General features: G+C 39.4%; 1 protein-coding gene across 2 annotated transcripts in view; it reads right to left on the bottom strand.

Moving 5' to 3' along the window:
• The window catches only part of srpx (sushi-repeat containing protein X-linked), a 77,744-nt gene that overhangs the window by 27,220 nt on the left and 31,833 nt on the right, over window positions 1–18,691 (bottom strand). The window contains exons 2-5 of one of the 2 annotated variants that reach the window (XM_073045567.1): window positions 15,716–15,787; window positions 12,202–12,393; window positions 9,473–9,649; window positions 4,765–4,891 (exon numbers count right to left, since the gene is read on the bottom strand). In XM_073045567.1, coding sequence (XP_072901668.1) covers window positions 4,765–4,891; window positions 9,473–9,649; window positions 12,202–12,393; window positions 15,716–15,787 — 568 coding nt within the window. The remainder of the gene's footprint in view (window positions 1–4,764; window positions 4,892–9,472; window positions 9,650–12,201; window positions 12,394–15,715; window positions 15,788–18,691) is intronic. The other variant, XM_073045568.1, reaches the window with a different exon arrangement.

Here is an 18,691-nt window from a genome sequence, read left to right as displayed (position 1 = left end):
GAATCAACTCCTGCCTCAGAGGTGATCTGGATCTGCTCCAATTTGTTTAATGCCCCCAAAAGGTCAGCTTCCTCATCGGCAGATATCAATCAGTGAGGATTGGTAACAACAGGCCCTCCTTGCTGATCATGAAGACAAGTGCAGCTTGAGACCACGTCCTTAGCTCTGCTTTGCTCACCAAACATACGTGACGGTGTGATGTGCTGCACGGCTCCAATACTATCTTCAAATTCACTGACAATACTACTGTTGTTGGAGGCATCACAGGTAGCAACGGGTCAGTATACCAGAGTGAGAGAGGACACCTGATTGAATGATGCTGCATCAACAACCTCTCACTCCACGACAGCAGAACTGAAAAGAGCTGTCGCCTAACCTCAGGGAGGGGAAGGAGGGAAAACGTGCAATGGTATTAAGTTTGCTGTTTGCAAAGATCTAAACTAAAAAAAGATCTTAAGCCCTCTCCGATATCTGATATAGATAGCTATGAGTACCCTCACTAAACGGGGGGTTATACTGTAGCCACCTAATCTTCAAAGGTTAGATTACTTCCCTATTTATCCCCACAACACGTTTAGCTGGTAATACCCACTAATGGAGTGGTGAGTTCCCCCCCCCCACCCTGCATACCAAGGAGGAGACACTTCCAGTTACCAAAGTAGTTTAAATACAGTTCATTTATTTTTTCTGATACACTAAAAGTATTTAAGAAATTTTAAAAATTCAGATAAAAAATTCTTAAAACACATTTAAAGCTCAAAGGTTTGCTATCTTATCGGTGATTTCTAAACGACTAAAAATTTCCAAAAGACAGGTACAGTTTGTAAAAACTAAAAAGACATACCAAAAGAGTTGCAAATGAACGAGTCATCTATTGCAGAAATTGAAGGCAGAGGAATGGATTCTAGTCACCCAGTCTTTCTGTCATGCTTCTTGTCATTCCTTGCCCTTTCCTAGCAAGCCTGACTGCTCTCTTACATTTACACCTTTCTTTTTGCTATTTGGTGACTTCACACAGGTGGTCTAAAAGCTTCTGGAGACAGAGATCCCAGACACTCAAATTATTGCTGCTAAGGTTGACTCTCTGAGTACTGAAATCTCCCAGCTATTGATAGATTACCTATTCGATGTAGTAAATCACAGTATCATTCTGGTCTACAAGCACCCTTGAAATTAATAACTTAGCCAGTGTTGTTCAGTTTGATGTGGCCCCAGTTCAACATGCCCATTGTCTTACACTGCATCTCATGAACAGCCAGCCTTGTGCTGTGGGCCAGTAGTCAGTGCTCTATAGAGAATGCTTTGTTTGAAAAGCTGTCCTTTTAATATCAGACTAATTATTGCTTGCACTTTACATTAAGAACTGAAGACTAGCTCCTGTTTATGACAAGAAGCTGAGTAAAGAATATTGGTTGGTCATTTACCTTACTCAAAAACAACTCTTTGATCCCTGGAAGTGTCAGCTGCTGTGTTAGAAAGCTGATCTGGGCAAAAACGCACCCCCTCCCCCACACCCCCAGCCCTGAACAGTAAATATCCATCACACACGTGCCAGCCTACATAGGTGGAAATCGGCAGTGGAGAGAGTCAGTGGCTTTAAATTCCTGGGGATTATCATATCCGATGACCTGTGCTGATCCGAGCACATAGATGTAATCATAAGGAAAGCACACAAGCATCTTTTCTTTACCAGGAGATTAAGAAGGTTCATGTTGCCATTGAACTCTCTGACTAACTTCTACAGATGTACTGCTGAACGTATCCTGACTGGGAGCATCATGCTCTGATACGGCAAGTTCAAATGTACAAATTACAAACTAATTTACAAACCTGCAAATTACAAAGAAAGCACGGCAACACCTTTACTTCCTTAGACGCTTGTGATGATTCACTGTGACATCTTAAATTTTGACAACCTTCTATAGAAGTGTGGTGGACAGTATACTGACTGGCTGCATCACTGCCTAGTATGGAAACACCAGTGGCCCTGAACAGAAAATCTGACAAAAAAAGTAGTGGATATGGCCCAGTCCATCACAGGTTAAGCCCTCCCCACCATTCAGCACATCTACACAGAGCACTGTCACAGGAAAACAGAATCCATCATCAAGGATCCCCACCACCCAGATCATGCTCTCTTCTCATTGCAACCATCAGCAAGAAGGTACAGAAACTTCAGAGCTCACATCACCAGGTTTAGGAACAGTTATTACCCCTCAACAACCAGGGTCTTGAACAAAAGGAGTTAACTTCACTCAACTTCACTTGCCCCACCATTGAAATGCCCCCACAACGTATAGACTCACTTTCAAGGATTCTTTGTCTTATGTTTTTGATATTTATTGCTTATTTATTATTATTTCTTTTTCTTTTGAATTTTCACAATTTGTTTTCTGTTGCACACTGGTTGAATGTCCGGTTGGGTACGGCCCTACATTGATTCTATTATCATTCCTGGATTTACTGAGTAAACAAGCAAGAAAATGAATCTCCGGATTGTATCTGGTGACAAATGTGTACCTTGATAATCCATTCACTTTGAACTTTGAAGTTAAGAACCTGCTGAGAGTAGCAGACTCGGCTCAATATATCACGGACAGACAGACAGACATACTTTATTGATCCCGAGAGAAATTGGGTTTCATTACAGTTGCACCAACCAAGAATAGTGTAGAAATATAGCAATATAAAACCATAAATAATTAAATAATAATAAGTAAATTATGCCAAGTGGAAATAAGTCCAGGACCAGCCTATTGGCTCAGGGTGTCTGACACTCCGAGGGAGGAGTTGTAAAGTTTGATGGCCACGGGCAGGAATGACTTCCTATGACGCTCAGTGTTGCATCTCGGTGGAATGAGTCTCTGGCTGAACGTACTCCTGTGCCTAACCAGTACATTATGGAGTGGATGGGAGACATTGTCCAAGATGGCATGTAACTTGGACAGCATCCTCTTTTCAGACACCACAGTCAGACAGTCCAGTTCCACCCCCACAACATCATTGGCCTTACGAATGAGTTTGTTGATTCTGTTGGTGCCCCAGCACACAACAGCAAACATGATAGCAATGGCCACCACAGACTCGTAGAACATCCTCAGTATCGTCCGGCAGATGTTAAAGGACCTCAGTCTCCTCTGGAAGTAGAGGCAGCTCTGACCCTTCTTGTAGACAGCCTCAGTGTTCTTTGACCAGTCCAGTTTATTGTCAATTTGTATCCCCAGGTATTTGTAATCCTCCACCATGTCCACACTGACCCCTTGGATGGAAACAGTGGTCACCGGTGCCTTAGCCCTCCTCAGGTCCACCACCAGCTCCTTAGTCTTTTTCACATTAAGCTGCAGATGATTCTGCTCGCACCATGTGACAAAGTTTCCCACCGTAGCCCGGTACTCCGCCTCATCTCCCTTGCTGATGCATCCAACTATGGCAGACTCATCAGAAAACTTCTGAAGATGGCAAGACTCTGTGCAGTAGTTGAAGTCCAAGGTGTAGATGGTGAAGAGAAAGGGAGACAGGACAGTCCCCTGTGGAGCTCCAGTGCTACTGACCACTCTGTCTGACACACAGTGTTGCAAGCGCACGTACTGTGGTCTGCCAGTCAGGTAATCAATAATCCATGACACCAGGGAAGCATCCACCTGCATCACTGTCAGCTTCTCACCCAGCAGAGCAGGACGGATGGTGTTGAACTCACTGGAGAAGTCAAAAAACATGACCCTCACAGTGCTCACCGGCTTGTCCAGGTGGGCGTAGACACGGTTCAACAGGTTCATCACGATGGCATCCTCAACTCCTAGTTGGGGCTGGTAGGCGAACTGGAGGTGGTCTAAGTGTGGCCTAACCATAGGTCGGAGCTGCTCTAGAACAAGTCTCTCCAGGGTCTTCATGATGTGGGAGGTCAATGCCACCGGTCTGTAGTCATTGTAGCCACTGGGATGTGGTGTCTTCGGTACAGGGACCAGGCAGGACGTCTTCCACAGCACAGGAACCCTCTGGAGACTCAGGCTCAGGTTGAAGACATGGTTAAGTACTCCACATAGCTGGGGGACACATCCCTTACTGCTACTGGTAGTAGCTACAGAGGTCCTGCCTCAAGAATGCAACATATATCTTTAAGGACCCCAACCATCCAGGTCATGCCACGTTTTCATCACTACCACCAGGCAAGAGGTACAAAAGCCTTAAGTCCCACACAACCAGGTTCAAAAACAGTTACTTCCCTTCAACCATCCAGTTTTTGAACCCTAATCATCAATCAACACTATGACAACGTGGCACTAAAATTGACTTCTCATTTGTTCCAATAGTGTTTTCTTGTAAGCAATGTGTATAAATAATTTATGTTTTCCTTGTGAGTGCTGCTTATCTGAAGCTATGTGCCTGAGATGCTGCTGCAGGTAAGTTTTTCTTCGCTTTGTGCTTGCACGTTCTTGTGCATCTGACAATAAACTCAACACTGACTCAATAATATTATTGACTTTGCACAAGTGCTTTGCCGCAACATGGACTATAATACTTAACCAGAAACTGCTAATATTCCTCAAATTCTTTTTGATGCAGGCTACAAATTTTGAAGTTAGAAATCATTTCCACAATTTGAAAACACTAACCACAAACGACGTTGCGAATGAATTATTTTTGAAATCAGCCTTAATGGCCCTGATATAAATATTAATCTTCATTCTCTACAGAATGTTAGTAGGCTACCCAACAATGAATCTTGGTTATTTCCCTTCCCCTTACTTCATAAATAGCAATTACTCTGTCAAGACGCCATCTGCTGTATCTTTTCCTTCAGGTGTGTCCCAGTTCACCCGGACAGTCAGCTTTTCAGGCTCTGCCATCTTCTGCTTAAAACTGGGGCACTTTATTTTTGGAGGGTCAACATCTGAAAAGCAAAAACTTGTTTTTAGTATTTCCTGTACCATCATTTACTCTCAAACTAGAGATGCTGAAGTGTACAATTGAGGTAGATGCTTCTATCCTATCAGATTGCACAGTTTAAAGACTTAATACTGCTTACATGTCTTCCATCATTTAAACCATCACTGAAAAAGATCTGAAGTAATCAGGTCACTTTTAGGCTGGCTTTGTATTTCACAAGACAAGTCAAGGTAAATTATTAGATTGGTTCATTATTGTCTCGGGTACTGAGATACGGCGGAAAACTTGTCCATTTCCGCAGGTAGGAAAGGCAAGGACTGCAACAGCACCTTGCAAGTTCAAAGCATGTAAAATGAAATGAGCAACAGAACCATGGGGACACCATCACTGGCAAGTTCTCCTCCAAATTACACACCAGGTTACTTCAATTTACATTATTGATAGTTAACAAGTTTAATTGCAAACTCCAGGTAAAAGGTTTCAAAGTATAAGACTCCTTAAAATATTTTAAAATTTGCAATCAGCTGATTATAATGATAACCTTAAACCAGCGTTTAAATACAGGATTTTACGGTTTGCTAATATTAAAATAACACTTCATTTTTCATCCCTTACACCTTTCGACAGATTTCAATATTTATTTAAATCAAGCCTTAAATTGTGTCTGCTAACAGTGCAACTGATTCTTCAAGACACAAAGGATTACATGAAATGTATCCGAATATCAAGGAACAAAAATTGCTCATCATTCAGATTATTGTCATTTATAACCACAAATACAATGCAGTTAAAAATGAGACAACGTTCTCCGGAATGATATCACAAAAAAGCACAAAACAGACCACACAAGAAAAACCACATTACATTTGGTAATCCCCAATCCAGAGTCCGGAGAGGCTGCTGCGTATCGATATCGCGCTACCATCTTAGCACGTTCCCCGGAAAGGAACTACAAACCCATCAGACAAAACTAAAGCTACAAGACATACACAAAACCACATAGTTACATATAGTTATAGTTAACATATAGTTTCAGACAATACCATAATTGATAAAAGACTAACTGACAAAGACCACATAATTAGTAACCTAACAGTCTAAGAAGCAATCTTCTGCTATGTTGCTTTAATCTCACTGTTTTTTTCCCTGTGCACATTGGGTGTTCAGCGGTCTTTTTTTTTTTAAATAGGTTCTTCTGGGTTTCTTTGTTCCGTAGCTGCCTATTAGGAGACAAATCTCAAGGCTGTACACCATATACATACTGAGATAATCAATGTACTTTGAACTTAATAAGCAGTAGTTCTATTCAAAAAGATTAGACAACACATTCATGCCAGAACAAAATGTAATTCTGGAATTTTTTTAAAAACTGTCAATTAAGTATCTCAACACAAATTCTTGACTATTTCCCTCCATAGATCTGCCTGATTGACCAGCATCTACCGTGTCTTGTTTATAATGGGAAGGCTGGGCATGTCATCCTACAATATGGTGTTTGATAACAGTGTTTAAGAACATTTCTAGCTAACTGGAAGCTTGGACCATTGATCAAGAGCCATATGTTGAACTTCATCAAGGTAGCTGCATAATGATAAGAGGCCCTGATAGAGTGGATGTTGAGAGGATGTTTCCTATGGTGGAAGAGTCTAAGGCCAGAGGACACAGCCTCAGAATAGAGGGGTGTCCTTTTAGAAAGGAGATGAGGAAGAATTTCTTTAGCCAGAGAGTGGTGAATCTGTGGAATTTGTTTTGGCACAGACAACTGTGGAGGCTAAGTCTTTATGTATATTTAAGGCTGAGTAGAAAATTGGATCAGTCATGATGAAATAGCAGAGCAAACTCAAAGGGCCAAATGGCTCCTATATTTTATGGTCTTATAATTTAAATTAAATTAAAATCAAAATCTAGATTGTCACAAAAATTCATCATTAATAGCTTTCTAGGAAGGAAGGGTTTGCAATCACATAGTTGACTCTTGACTGAGCCCTGACATGTTCTAGCAAGATTCATGGGGCAATTAGGACCAGTCAATAAATGCCAGCCTTGTCAATCACCTCTCTATGCCAAGAATAAATAAAAAATGTTCAGGTCATGACAGATCTTTTTGTTATTATTTGTCATCTTCCACTCACAGTTCTACTGGCACCAAATTATTTATCATTTTCAAATCAATGGCAACAGTAAACACAGTATCTTCTCTTGAATATAAATTGATGATTTTAAATAAGTCAACCAGAAAAGCCACAGAGAAGCTGTATCTATACCACCACCATGTGGCAGACTTTTCCCGTTATACTTGGCCACTGTTGTAGTTGCGTGTGATATGATTCCTATTCTGAAAAAGACACAGCCATCTTTTCCAATTTTTGGTTTATTATGAAGGAGACACAATTGGTTCCATGTGACTGAGCAAACAGGCCTCACAATCTTTAAGCTCCTGCAGTGTCTCCTCTTCTGGGTGATATCTGTACAAATTATTCCATGAATTGTGGATTAATAATAGTTAAAATTTTCAAACAGTTACAGATTATGAGGATTATTCGATACTAACTCGGGATTTACTTTTTAAATTAAACTATAAGAACACAACTAATATCAAAACATTGGTTACAAAGCCAATCATTGATGACCTTGAGATCCTAGCTGACCCAGAATTAAGCTTCAATTCTGCTAATCCTTTTACTTCAATTCTGCTAAAGACCTCCTTCGACCAATCGACCACTGAAATCTATGATTATGTTCTCATTGCTACCAAACATGACCAACCTAATGTTCACCATATCACCCACAAATTCTCTAAATACCAAAATTCACATGAAACACCGCTGCCCATGTCTGAACTCCCATTCATTTACCATCCTGTTCTATGAGCTACAGTAGCTCCACATCTCTTAACTTTAATTTAAAAACATCAGTTCCTTTCATAACCTCTCTCTTATCTCTCATCACTTCCACAATTACAAGCCTCTAAATTGTCTGCATTTTCACAACTCTCACACACTCCTTTCATTCCACGAATGAATGAGTCATCAGTTGTCCAAACTGCACCACCAGGTTCAGGAACAGTTATTACCCGTCAACCATCAGGCTCTTGAACCAGAGGGGATAACTTCACTCAACTTCATTTGCCCCATCACTGTTCCCACAACCTATGGACTCCCTATCAATGACTCTTCATCTCATGCTCTTGGTATTTATTGCTTATTTATTTTTTATTATTATTATTTATTTTGTTCTCTTTCTTTTAGTATTTGAAGTTTTTTCTGCAAATCAGTTGTCTGTCCTGTTGGGCATGGTCTTTCACTGATTCTATTGTGTTTCTTGAATTTACTATGATTGCCCACAAGAAAATGTATCCCAGGATTGCATACTTAATAGCTCCTCCTCACTGACAATCAACATTGGTACACCTTAAGGACGAATGCTTTGCCCACTACTCTACTCTCTCTACACCCAAGACTTTGTGGCTAGGCACAGCTCAAACGCCATGTATGAATTTGTCAAAGACACAATTACTGTTGGCAGAATTTCAGATGGTGACAAGGAGGAGTACAGGAGTGAGAAAGATTAGCTGGTTGAGTTGTGTTGCAAAAACCTTGCACTCAAAGACAGTAAGACCAAGGAATTGATTGTGGACTTCAGGAAGGGGAAATCAAGGAAACGCACACCAGTCGTCATCGAGGGACCAGAAGTAAAAAGGGTGAGTAGTTTCAAGTTCCTGGATGTCAACATCAACATACAGTTACAAAGAAGACAAAACAGCAGCTATATTTCATGAGTAGTTTGAGAAGAATTGGTTAATTATGTCACCAAAGACACAGAAGTTTCTACAGATGTACCGTGGAGAGCATTCTAATTGGTTGCATCACTGTCTGGTATGGAGGGGTCACTGCACAGGATCAGGAAAAGCTGCAGAAAGCTGCATCATGGACACTAGTCTCCCCAGCATTCAGGACACCTTCAAAAGGTAGCATCCATCATTAAGGACCTTCAGCACCCAGGATGTCTCATTGCTACCATCAAGTAGGAGGTACAGGAGCTTGAAGGCACACAACTCATCATTTCAGGAACAGCTTCTACCCCTCCACCATCAGATCTCTGGTACATCCATGGGTTCATTGTACATTCAATGAACACTAGCTCAGTGATTTTTTCCCCCTCTCTTTTTGCACGGCATATTTAGTTTTCTATTTTGAAATTATATTCTTCTCATTGTAATTTATAATTTTTATTATGTATTTTAATACACTGCTGCCACAAAACAACAAATTTCATGACCTATGCCATGACTCTTATAAAACCTGATTCTGATAGCTAGAAGAACATATCAGAAGGGAACAAATGAATAATTGAATACATTCAACAGAACACAACAGGGAACTGTTGAAGGAACTGCATTAGGAATCTTAATTGATAAACAACATGACAGAGTGTTTATAGATGGACTGACAACAAATAAGTCAGATTTGCAATGTAAAATTACAAATTACACCTAAAGGATTCATATTTCCAATACTTCCCACCTTTATGCTGGCTATACCTTTGATGGCATTGTTTTAAAATAGTTTCTATAAATACAACTCACCAAGACAAGTTGGCTCCTTTCCACTCCACACTTTATTGTGCATGCAAATCACATCTTTCAGTCCCTTAACTTGATATCCAGGTGTACAATAAAACTCGCACCTTGATTTAAAATAGGCTCCATCTGAGCACTTTGCAGCCCCGTGAACTGGCAATGAAAGCTTGGGACATCGTATTTCTGGAATAGAAAAATAAATACACTAAATGTAACAATGCAATCGTTTGAAGCAATAGCTTTCTTTCCACGTTCCCCTCAGGAGAGTGACACTATTGGCCCTACCTCTTGACCTGCAGCCTCAAGTCCAGCAACCAGTTTTCAATCCTGACCTCCGGTGTTATCCGTGTGGAGTCTGCACATTCTCCTTGCTGTCACACGGGATTCCCACTGTGGTTCAGTTGCCTCCCACATCCCAGAGATGTTAGAACATTAATCTACCACAGTAAAGTGCCACTGGTGTGTAAACTAATGGTAGTATCCAAGGAGAGTTGGAAGGAATGTGGGGAGACCAACAAGTGTACTTAATGGCCAGTGAGTCCAATGATCTTTTCCCATATTATGTAATTTTATGAAGATAATATTTTAATGATATAATTTACTGCTAGAATACAAGTCTATGACTACATTATTCAATCTATAAATCTACACAGTACTCTCTATTTGCCTGGATGAGCCAAGTCCTTAACCCCGTAAGACATAAGGGCAGAATTAGGCCATTTGGCCCATTGAGTCTGCTCTGCCAATCCATCACGGTTGATTTATCATCCCGCTCAAACCCATTCTCCTGCCTTCTCCCCATAACCTTTGACACTGGTACTAATCAAGAACCTAGCAACCTCTGTTTTAAATATACCCAATGACTTAGCCCCCACAGGCATCTGTGGTAATGAATTTCACATTTTCACCACCCTCTGGATAAAGAATTTCCTCCTCATCTCTGTTCCAAATGGACATCCTTGCATTCTGAGGCTGTGTCCTCTTCTGGACCTGGACTTTCCCACTATAGGAAACCTGTCCAGGTCCACTTTTTCCTAGGCCTTTCAATATTCCACCAAGCAAGCTCCCCCCCCCCCCCCCACTATTCTTCTAAACTTCAATGAATACAGGCCCAGAGCCATCAAATCATCCTCACACGTCAGCCCTTTTAACCCTTTTATTCCAGAATTATTCTCCTGAACTCCTCTGGACTCTCTCCATTGCCAGCACATCCTTTGATAGATAAGGGGCCCAAAACTGCTCACAATACTCCAAGTGCCTTATAAAACCTCAGCATTACATCCTTGTTTTTATATTCTGATCCTCTCGAAATAAATGTTAACATTGCATTTGCCTTCCTCACTACCCATTCAGCCTGCAAGTTAACCTTTAGGGAATCCTGCACGAGACTCCCAAATCCCTTTGCACTTCTGATTTTTGAATTTTCTCCCTGTTTAGAAAATAGTCAATGCCTTTATTCCTTCTATCAAAGTGCCTGAACATCCACTTCCCTACACTGTAATCCATCTGACACTTCTTTGCCCATACTTGTAAGCTGTCTAAATCTCTCTGCAGACTCCCTGCTTCCTGAACATTACTTGCCAGTGTTACATTTCTTTGCATCGTCTGGAATTTCCACGTGACAAATATTGACTGTGCATCAAAAACAACAGAGTTGCTGCCACAACCTAAATGCTTGGATAAGTGTTTTACTCGTCTCCAGTGATTACTTCAGTAATTATCTCAAAATCTCACTTTTTAAAATGGTACATAATCTGACTCAGTTGGTTTAGCATTATGGGTTTTCAAAATGTGCTGAATTAAAGAGTTGCAGTCATTTCAAACTTTGCATCCAGTCAAAATTTAAGAACACGTGGCATTAAGTGAATCAGAAAGGATGGTGGTGTTGCAACCAGTCTTTCTGCCTTACTTCTCCCAGACCCAGAGTCAATCTTGATCATGAGACATGGGAGCAGAATTAGGCTATTCAACTCATTGAGTCTGCTTCGCTATTCCAATTCTATTAGCCTTCTCAGCCCCATTCTCCTGCCTGCTCCTCAGAACCATAATATCTTTAGTAATCAAGAACTTATCAACCTCCGCTTTAAATATATGCAACAGCTAGGCAATTGTGGCCATGAATTCCACAGATTTACCACCGTCAGCCTCAACAAATTCCTCCTCATCTTTGTTCTTAAAGGACATCCTTAAATTCTGAGTCATCCAAATCATTGCTATATAATGTGGAAGTAAGCAGTTCCAACATCGACCCCGTGGAACGTTGGCACCTAAAGAGAAACAGCCCTTTATTGCATGCTGTGCATGCCCAGTTTGCACTGTGGTTTTCCCTGGGTTCTCCGGTTTCCACCTACATCCCAAAGATACATTTAGTGTAGGTTAATACCACGAAAAAGCCCAACAGGAGTTGATGGGCTCACAAGGAAGAACAAGTTAAAGCAGTTCAGGGAAATTAAGGAAGAACAAATAGACTGATGAGACTTTCCTGCAGGAGCTAACACAACTCAGGAGAGCCATGTAGCTTTCTTTCTGTTATTCTCGTTGTTTACAATTGTCATAAAAGAAATGCAGAGGAAGAGATCTGATAGTTTACAAAATATATCATCAAACATCATGATAATGTGCATGTGCTATCTACCATCTCCTATGTGATGTCACGGAAGTAATCTGTGCACCTTCATCTTCACTCACTGCATTACTCCCTTCCAGTAAAACCAAACGCTCTTGATATTACCTACCTCTGCAAATAACTGTCTGTGACCAGCGTTTGCTTGAAAGGCAATGGACACGGCTAGGTCCATGAATTTCATATCCCTGTCGGCAAGAAACATCACACACTGTTCCCTGTGCATTTTGGTATGGTACACCTAGTGGGGTTTTGCACCTGATATAACCATTTTTGATCTTTAGAGGAGCACAGCGTGGAATATCTGTAAATAGCAAAATAAAAGTCATTGTACAAATTGTCTCTGCTCCAGATAAGTAACATTTCAGCAAGCTTGCTTTGGATAACCCGCTGTTTACTGCAGAAGAAAATGATGTTAGCAGTTCCACAACACTTGGCTAAATAGGATATCTGCACTGTTGTCAGTGACTGTTCCTGAACATATTCAATTTGTAAACCACGTTCAACCTCAGCCTGTAGGAAAGAACCAGTATGAAACTTTTTTTTTTAATTTTTTACTTTGAAGACTCATACTCTTCTTGTCACTTATTCTCTGTTTTTCAAAACATGAATCTTTACACATTGGAAATTGAAAATAAAAACTAAATTGCTGGAAATACTCACCAGGTCAGGCAACGTCTGTGGAGTGAAAAAGTGAGTGAATGTTTTGGAGTCATTCGAACTGTTGAGGGCATTCCTAATGAAAGCCACTGATCTGACACATCATTTCAAGGTGAAAGCAACACAGACAATCATGAACATGGCCTTACCCTCACCAGTTTGTTATCACAGAAACAGTTGTCAATTACAGTTTTGGCAGGAGTAATCATCTCATATTCCTTATACAAACAGAATTTTAGTTTAAGAATCATCTCTAGTATGTCATCTGACATTATCATTGTGCTAAATGGCATAGGCTCCAAACAGATACAAACCCATTTAACCTCATACAATATCATCAATTCTTCTTCATCGATGAGCCTAAACCCAAAAACCCCCTGCTGCTGGTGTAGCACCACTGTTAATACTGCAGTGATTCAGGAATCCCACCATCCTGAGGAACCCAATTGGGAACGGGTAATAAATTCTGGCATTGCCTAAACTGACCAAATCCCACAATGAACTATAAAAGTCATCTTGCATGAGAACAGTGAACATTTTTCAGGGCCCATCAATTTATTATCATGATCAGCAGATTTTTCAGCAAAGTTTAACCCTGCTAAAAGTGCATGCCATGAATAAGGCATAGAAATTAAACAGCAACATTTTAAATAGAATAAATATGTTGAGATCTCATAAATTTATAGGCTATCTGCATACCCACAAATCTACTCTTGCAAAAACAAGATCTAGACATTAATCCTCCCAAAAGTTTCAGAAATTACTCTCGATGCAAAAAGTTAACACTGGTTTTTCACAAATATGACAAATGAAATCGCATTAATAGTAATATTTATGTTCCTGCACTGCTAATCCAGCCCAGAATGCTTTCAATAAGAATAGTGGGTTTAATTTCTGCAGGAATTAAATGCTGGTTTATAAAATTTAAGACAGTATTTTTAATTCCTTTTTTTCTTAACACAATATTTCCTTTTTTTGTTTCTCCTTCTGCATGCAACTTAATCTTATTTCAGGATATTCCTCTCAGTTTTACCAAAATTCCACCAATAGAAAAATAAACCATCAGTTCCATCACTTACCATGGTCCAGATGCCAAAACTAAATCTGTACCTACAGTAATTTTTCCACTAGATTAATGGAAGAAAGGTGAAGAAATAAAATTCATACCATAATTCTTATACCAAAATCCCCACCCCTGGCAAATACTGGGCTCAGAATTTTACAGAGAACCTTTAGAAGAGATAATAGACTTTTCTTAATATTGTTCACTCAATGTATCCACTGGATAACTGCTTTCAAAATATAGATTTAAATCCAAAGTATGGCATACTTCACTTGCACAAATGAATCTGTACCTTCATGCAAAATATTCAACTTAATCAAATGTTGCTACAGTTCCTCTTCATTGTGCACTCTTGAAATGCAAACTTATTCTTTCGCCCCACACTTAAACAAGTCTTCTTTAATTCAGGTATCACATCACTTACTGAGTTGAATTAAGTAGATTTTCCACACAAAAAAAATTACTTTAATACTTACAGTGTTCCAGGATTCAGGCAGTGTCCATGATGGGGGTAGATCATGCACAAAAATTACTTTTATGAGATTTGGATACATCACCCAACAATCTGGCAAGAGCAAATGGAAGGCAAGCAACAGCATGCGTGGGAGAATGTTAACCTATCTGGGAAGAAACTACCAGCACAGTGGCCATTAATTCCCTCCACCAGTGCTACTAGATTAAACTAGGTTCCATAGCAATTATATTTGTGTTAGAGAAGCATTTGAACCTTATCAACATTATAAATTGTTGATTACAAAATTGCCACTTGTTCAAACGCTAACTGATGAACTCCCTAAGGTAAGAAAGCATTCCAAAGCAAATACTACAGCAGTATTACACAGCATCAAGCCTGCAAAATTAATTCTGCAAAGAAAATCAATCACAGATTGAATGGCCATGTTACAATCGATTTGATGTTAAAACATTGCCTCTGTTCCCCAGCAATGTTAAAACAATCATACCAGCAATGTTTGCAGTCTATATCGTTATTTCAACAACTGATGTCAAAAGTCCGAATTGAGAGATTATTACTGACATCTGATATATTTTAACTTGCAAATTTAGAATTATTTCCAGCAAGTTCATAGAATTTGAAATATACGTTTTACTATTTATTTCTATAAATCATTTTTTGCAGAGGATTATTTATTCAGCATTTTGAGATTTATTAGTTTTATTTGTCACATGTACATTGAAAAAGATGAGCAACTTTTACACATATTTTAAGGGTAATTATATGCTTCATTATATATCATTTTAATGTTAATTTTTAAATATAAGTATACTTACTTTAGCAAATAATTACAACAAATATTTTCATATTGGAGGCCTAATTCTGACAAATATTGAATTATGGACACACCATAATTTCTTTGATACAGCAATACACATTTAGATCATTTTCATGACATTAAATTATGCCATCTTAAATCTTGCATATAAATACTGACAGAACAGTATTCCTAAGCTTATCAACAACTTAACTGATAGTAGGCCATGTCTTTTCCATGATTTTTGGAACTAACCCTATTCTTTTGCTTCACAACAGGGGATTTCTGTTGATTGAAATACAAGTTTCTCTACTAGACTTAATATATTAAAAGCAATACTTCCAATGGATAGTTTCAAGTGGTCTGGGGTCCTATGTCATGTCAAAAGGGGAGATAAGAACTTGTGGCTAAATATTTTCTATGATCCCCATTAAGCACGGCAAGAAAAAAAAATGAGTATTATATGGGACATAATATGAAATTAAATGTTTTTTTCTGATTTCTAATGAGATTTTCAGTTCTGACAGCAGCACAACACAAGTAGATGCATCATTACTGGTATGATTGATGAACTGAAAAAGGACTGAACTCCTTTCAACAGTTACATATTAACATGTCAATAAACCATTCACCTTCATATCTAGAGTAACGTGCTTCATTTGCATAAATCTCTTCATCATCTTCTAGTGGTGTGTATCCAGATCCTACAACAAAAAGAGAAACTAAAACTGGACAAAGCAATCTTGTTCGAAATAGTAAGCATGTTGTCAGCAAAAGATGCAGTTAGTATTTATACAGTCCCTTTCATGTTGTCGGGCCATTTATGTCAAATAAATGACCTCTGAAGTACAATTTTTTTTAATTTTAGAGATACGGTGTAAAACAGGCTATCCCCTTCTCTCAATTCCTCCGTCTCCACTGTATCTGCTCTCAGGATGAGGCTTTTCTTTCTAGAACAAAGGAGATGTCCTCCTTTTTCAAAGAAAGGGGCTTCCCTTCCTCCACCATCAAACCTGCCCTCAACTGCATCTCTTCCATTTCACACACATCTGCTCTTATCCCAACCTCCCACCACCCTACCAGGGGTAGGCTTCCTCTTATCCTCACCTACCACCCCACCGGCCTCCATGTCCAGCACATAATTCTCCGTAACATGCCATCTCCAAAGGAATCCCACCACAAGCACATCTTTCCCTCCCCCCGACTTGCTGCTTGACGCAGGGATCACTCCCTAGGTGACTCCCTTGTCCATTCGTCCCTCCCCAGTGATCTCCCTCCTGGCACTTATCCTTGCAAACAGAATAAGTGCTACCCCTGCCCCTACACTTCCTCCCTCACCACCATTCAGGACCCTAAACAGCCCTTCTAGGTGAGGTGACACTTCACCTGTGAGTCTGTTGGGGTCATATACTGTGTCCGCTGCTCCCACTTTGGCCTCCTCTATATTGGTGAGGCACGACAGATTGGGAGAAGCTTCGCCGAGCACCTACACTCCACCCACCAGAAAAAGTGGGATCTCCCAGTGGTCACCCATTTTAATTTTACTTCCCATTCTCATTCTAATATATCTATCATTTTTTAAAAATCACCAATATTTGTTATTTTAATTCATAATTCAAGTCAGAATAGCTGATGACAAAATTAAGGAAGGCATTTTGTTGGTCCACTAATCAAATAGGTCATCAATGACAGGTAATTTGAAGAGTTTCGAGTGGGACCAGAAAAAAATCACATGGAAGGCATTCAAGGAAGTTGTTGTAAAAAATTTTCATGGCAACTACAGAGCACCAAACTACATGCAGCTGGATGAAAGCATGCTTCAAGCATACAAAACCATGAAGTGAAACATATCACGAAGAACTCATTTTCTGCATTCCCATTTAGACTCTTCCCTGCAAATCTTGGCGCTGTCAGTGACGAGCACAGTGAAAAGTTTCACCAGAATACTGTGGTCATAGAGAAGTGGTATCAAGCCAACTGGAATCCATCAATGCTGGCTGATTATTGTTGGACTAAGTAAGAAGCCTCAGACATTGAGTATACTGTAAATGAAAATCATCAACAAAACATTTTTAGCTTAATTGAACTACTGCAAAGTGTCAACACTATTATGCCATTAAATGCATTATTTCAATAAAAGTTAATTTTGTGTTTCTTCATCTTCCTACCTGATACAAGTAGTCTGAAATTCTACTTGTGTTCAACTTCAAGATTTCTATTATTCAGAAAAAATTACTGAGGAAGCAACACTTTCAAAAAAATTGTTGTCCAGTGTAATAGGGCATAAAAAGACAAAATAAAAAACTGTGGAACAATTTCTTCAGAACAAATTAGATAAACCATAATTAACATTACACTTTCAGAAAGGTGATGTGACAGCGATTGTAATTTATTATACAAATAACAGCTTACTTATTCCTACATGCAACATCACTTTGTGCAGCGTTGGTGAGTTAACATCACTTTAAGCCATTGCAGCAAAATCCACACCACAAGTAAATCTGCCATATTAGGTTTACCTGAATAAATACCCAGTAGCTAAACAAAGCAAAATAATTTGTTGGGCAATTCACACTGAAGTAGTAAGTACTTTTGTAAACAGTCAAGGATTAATTGTGATTTAGCATGTAATATTTTATCATCTTTTTCATTGATAAATACACATCAAAATACAAGTAACTCCACATTGGGAGTGGGAGGGGGAGGTTGCATTTCCTATAATTTCCACAACAAAGGGGCATAGATTTAGGGTGAGAGGAGACAGATTTAAAAGGGACCCAAGGGGCAACTTCTGCATGCTGAGAGTAGACAGCGTGTGGAATGAGCAGTCATAGGAAGTTGTTTAGATCGGTACAAGAGTATCATTTAAGAATGCATTTTAATAAACTCATATTAAAGTTGTGACTTCATACATAAAAAGTAACCATGCTTGATACCCAATATCCCACAAATAACCATAACAAAGTTTTGAAACAGGTTGAGAACTGAAAGAAATACTGGAAGGAGCAATCCTGGCTCAAGCAGGTCTGAATTCATTCCCTAAAACCTTTAGAAATGTTATTGATAGGAACATTGCTTGAATGAAAAGCATTCCACAGTGCTTCAAAATGCTGATAAACCCAGAAGTTCTCCCACCAACATACCTTAATCTGATAGTGGTTGATCATCTAACTATCACTCAAAATTTAAGCAATCTCTCCTAATATTTATATATCTGTGCCCTTGTAATGCTACTGTGACACTGTAATTTCCTTTGGGATCAATCTATCTAGACTAGTTAACATGTTCTTGCAACAAACAAACAGGATAATGATGTTGCAATCGAGTGGCAGAGGTAGGAAGGAGGGGGGAGAATGTATGTGTGGTGAACTCCATATACCTGTCTGGACTACTCCTGTGGCTCCTCCCACAGACCCCTGTATAAAGGCGATTGAGGCCTGAGCCCGGCCTCATTCTCCAGGATGTAGTGTTGTTCATTCTTCCAGTCAATAAAAGCCGATATCTCGCTTCTTACTTCTCAGAGTGAGTTATTGATGGTGCATCAATTTTATTGACTGGAAGTTAAAACATGGAAACCGTTTTACGTCCGGAAAGATTGGATTTGGACC

The sequence above is a fragment of the Hemitrygon akajei genome, chromosome 5 (genome assembly GCF_048418815.1).
Source record: "Hemitrygon akajei chromosome 5, sHemAka1.3, whole genome shotgun sequence".
NCBI lineage: Eukaryota > Metazoa > Chordata > Chondrichthyes > Myliobatiformes > Dasyatidae > Hemitrygon > Hemitrygon akajei.
The sequence above is the reverse complement of the archived record's forward strand: the minus strand, read 5'-3'. Positions and strand labels throughout refer to the sequence as shown.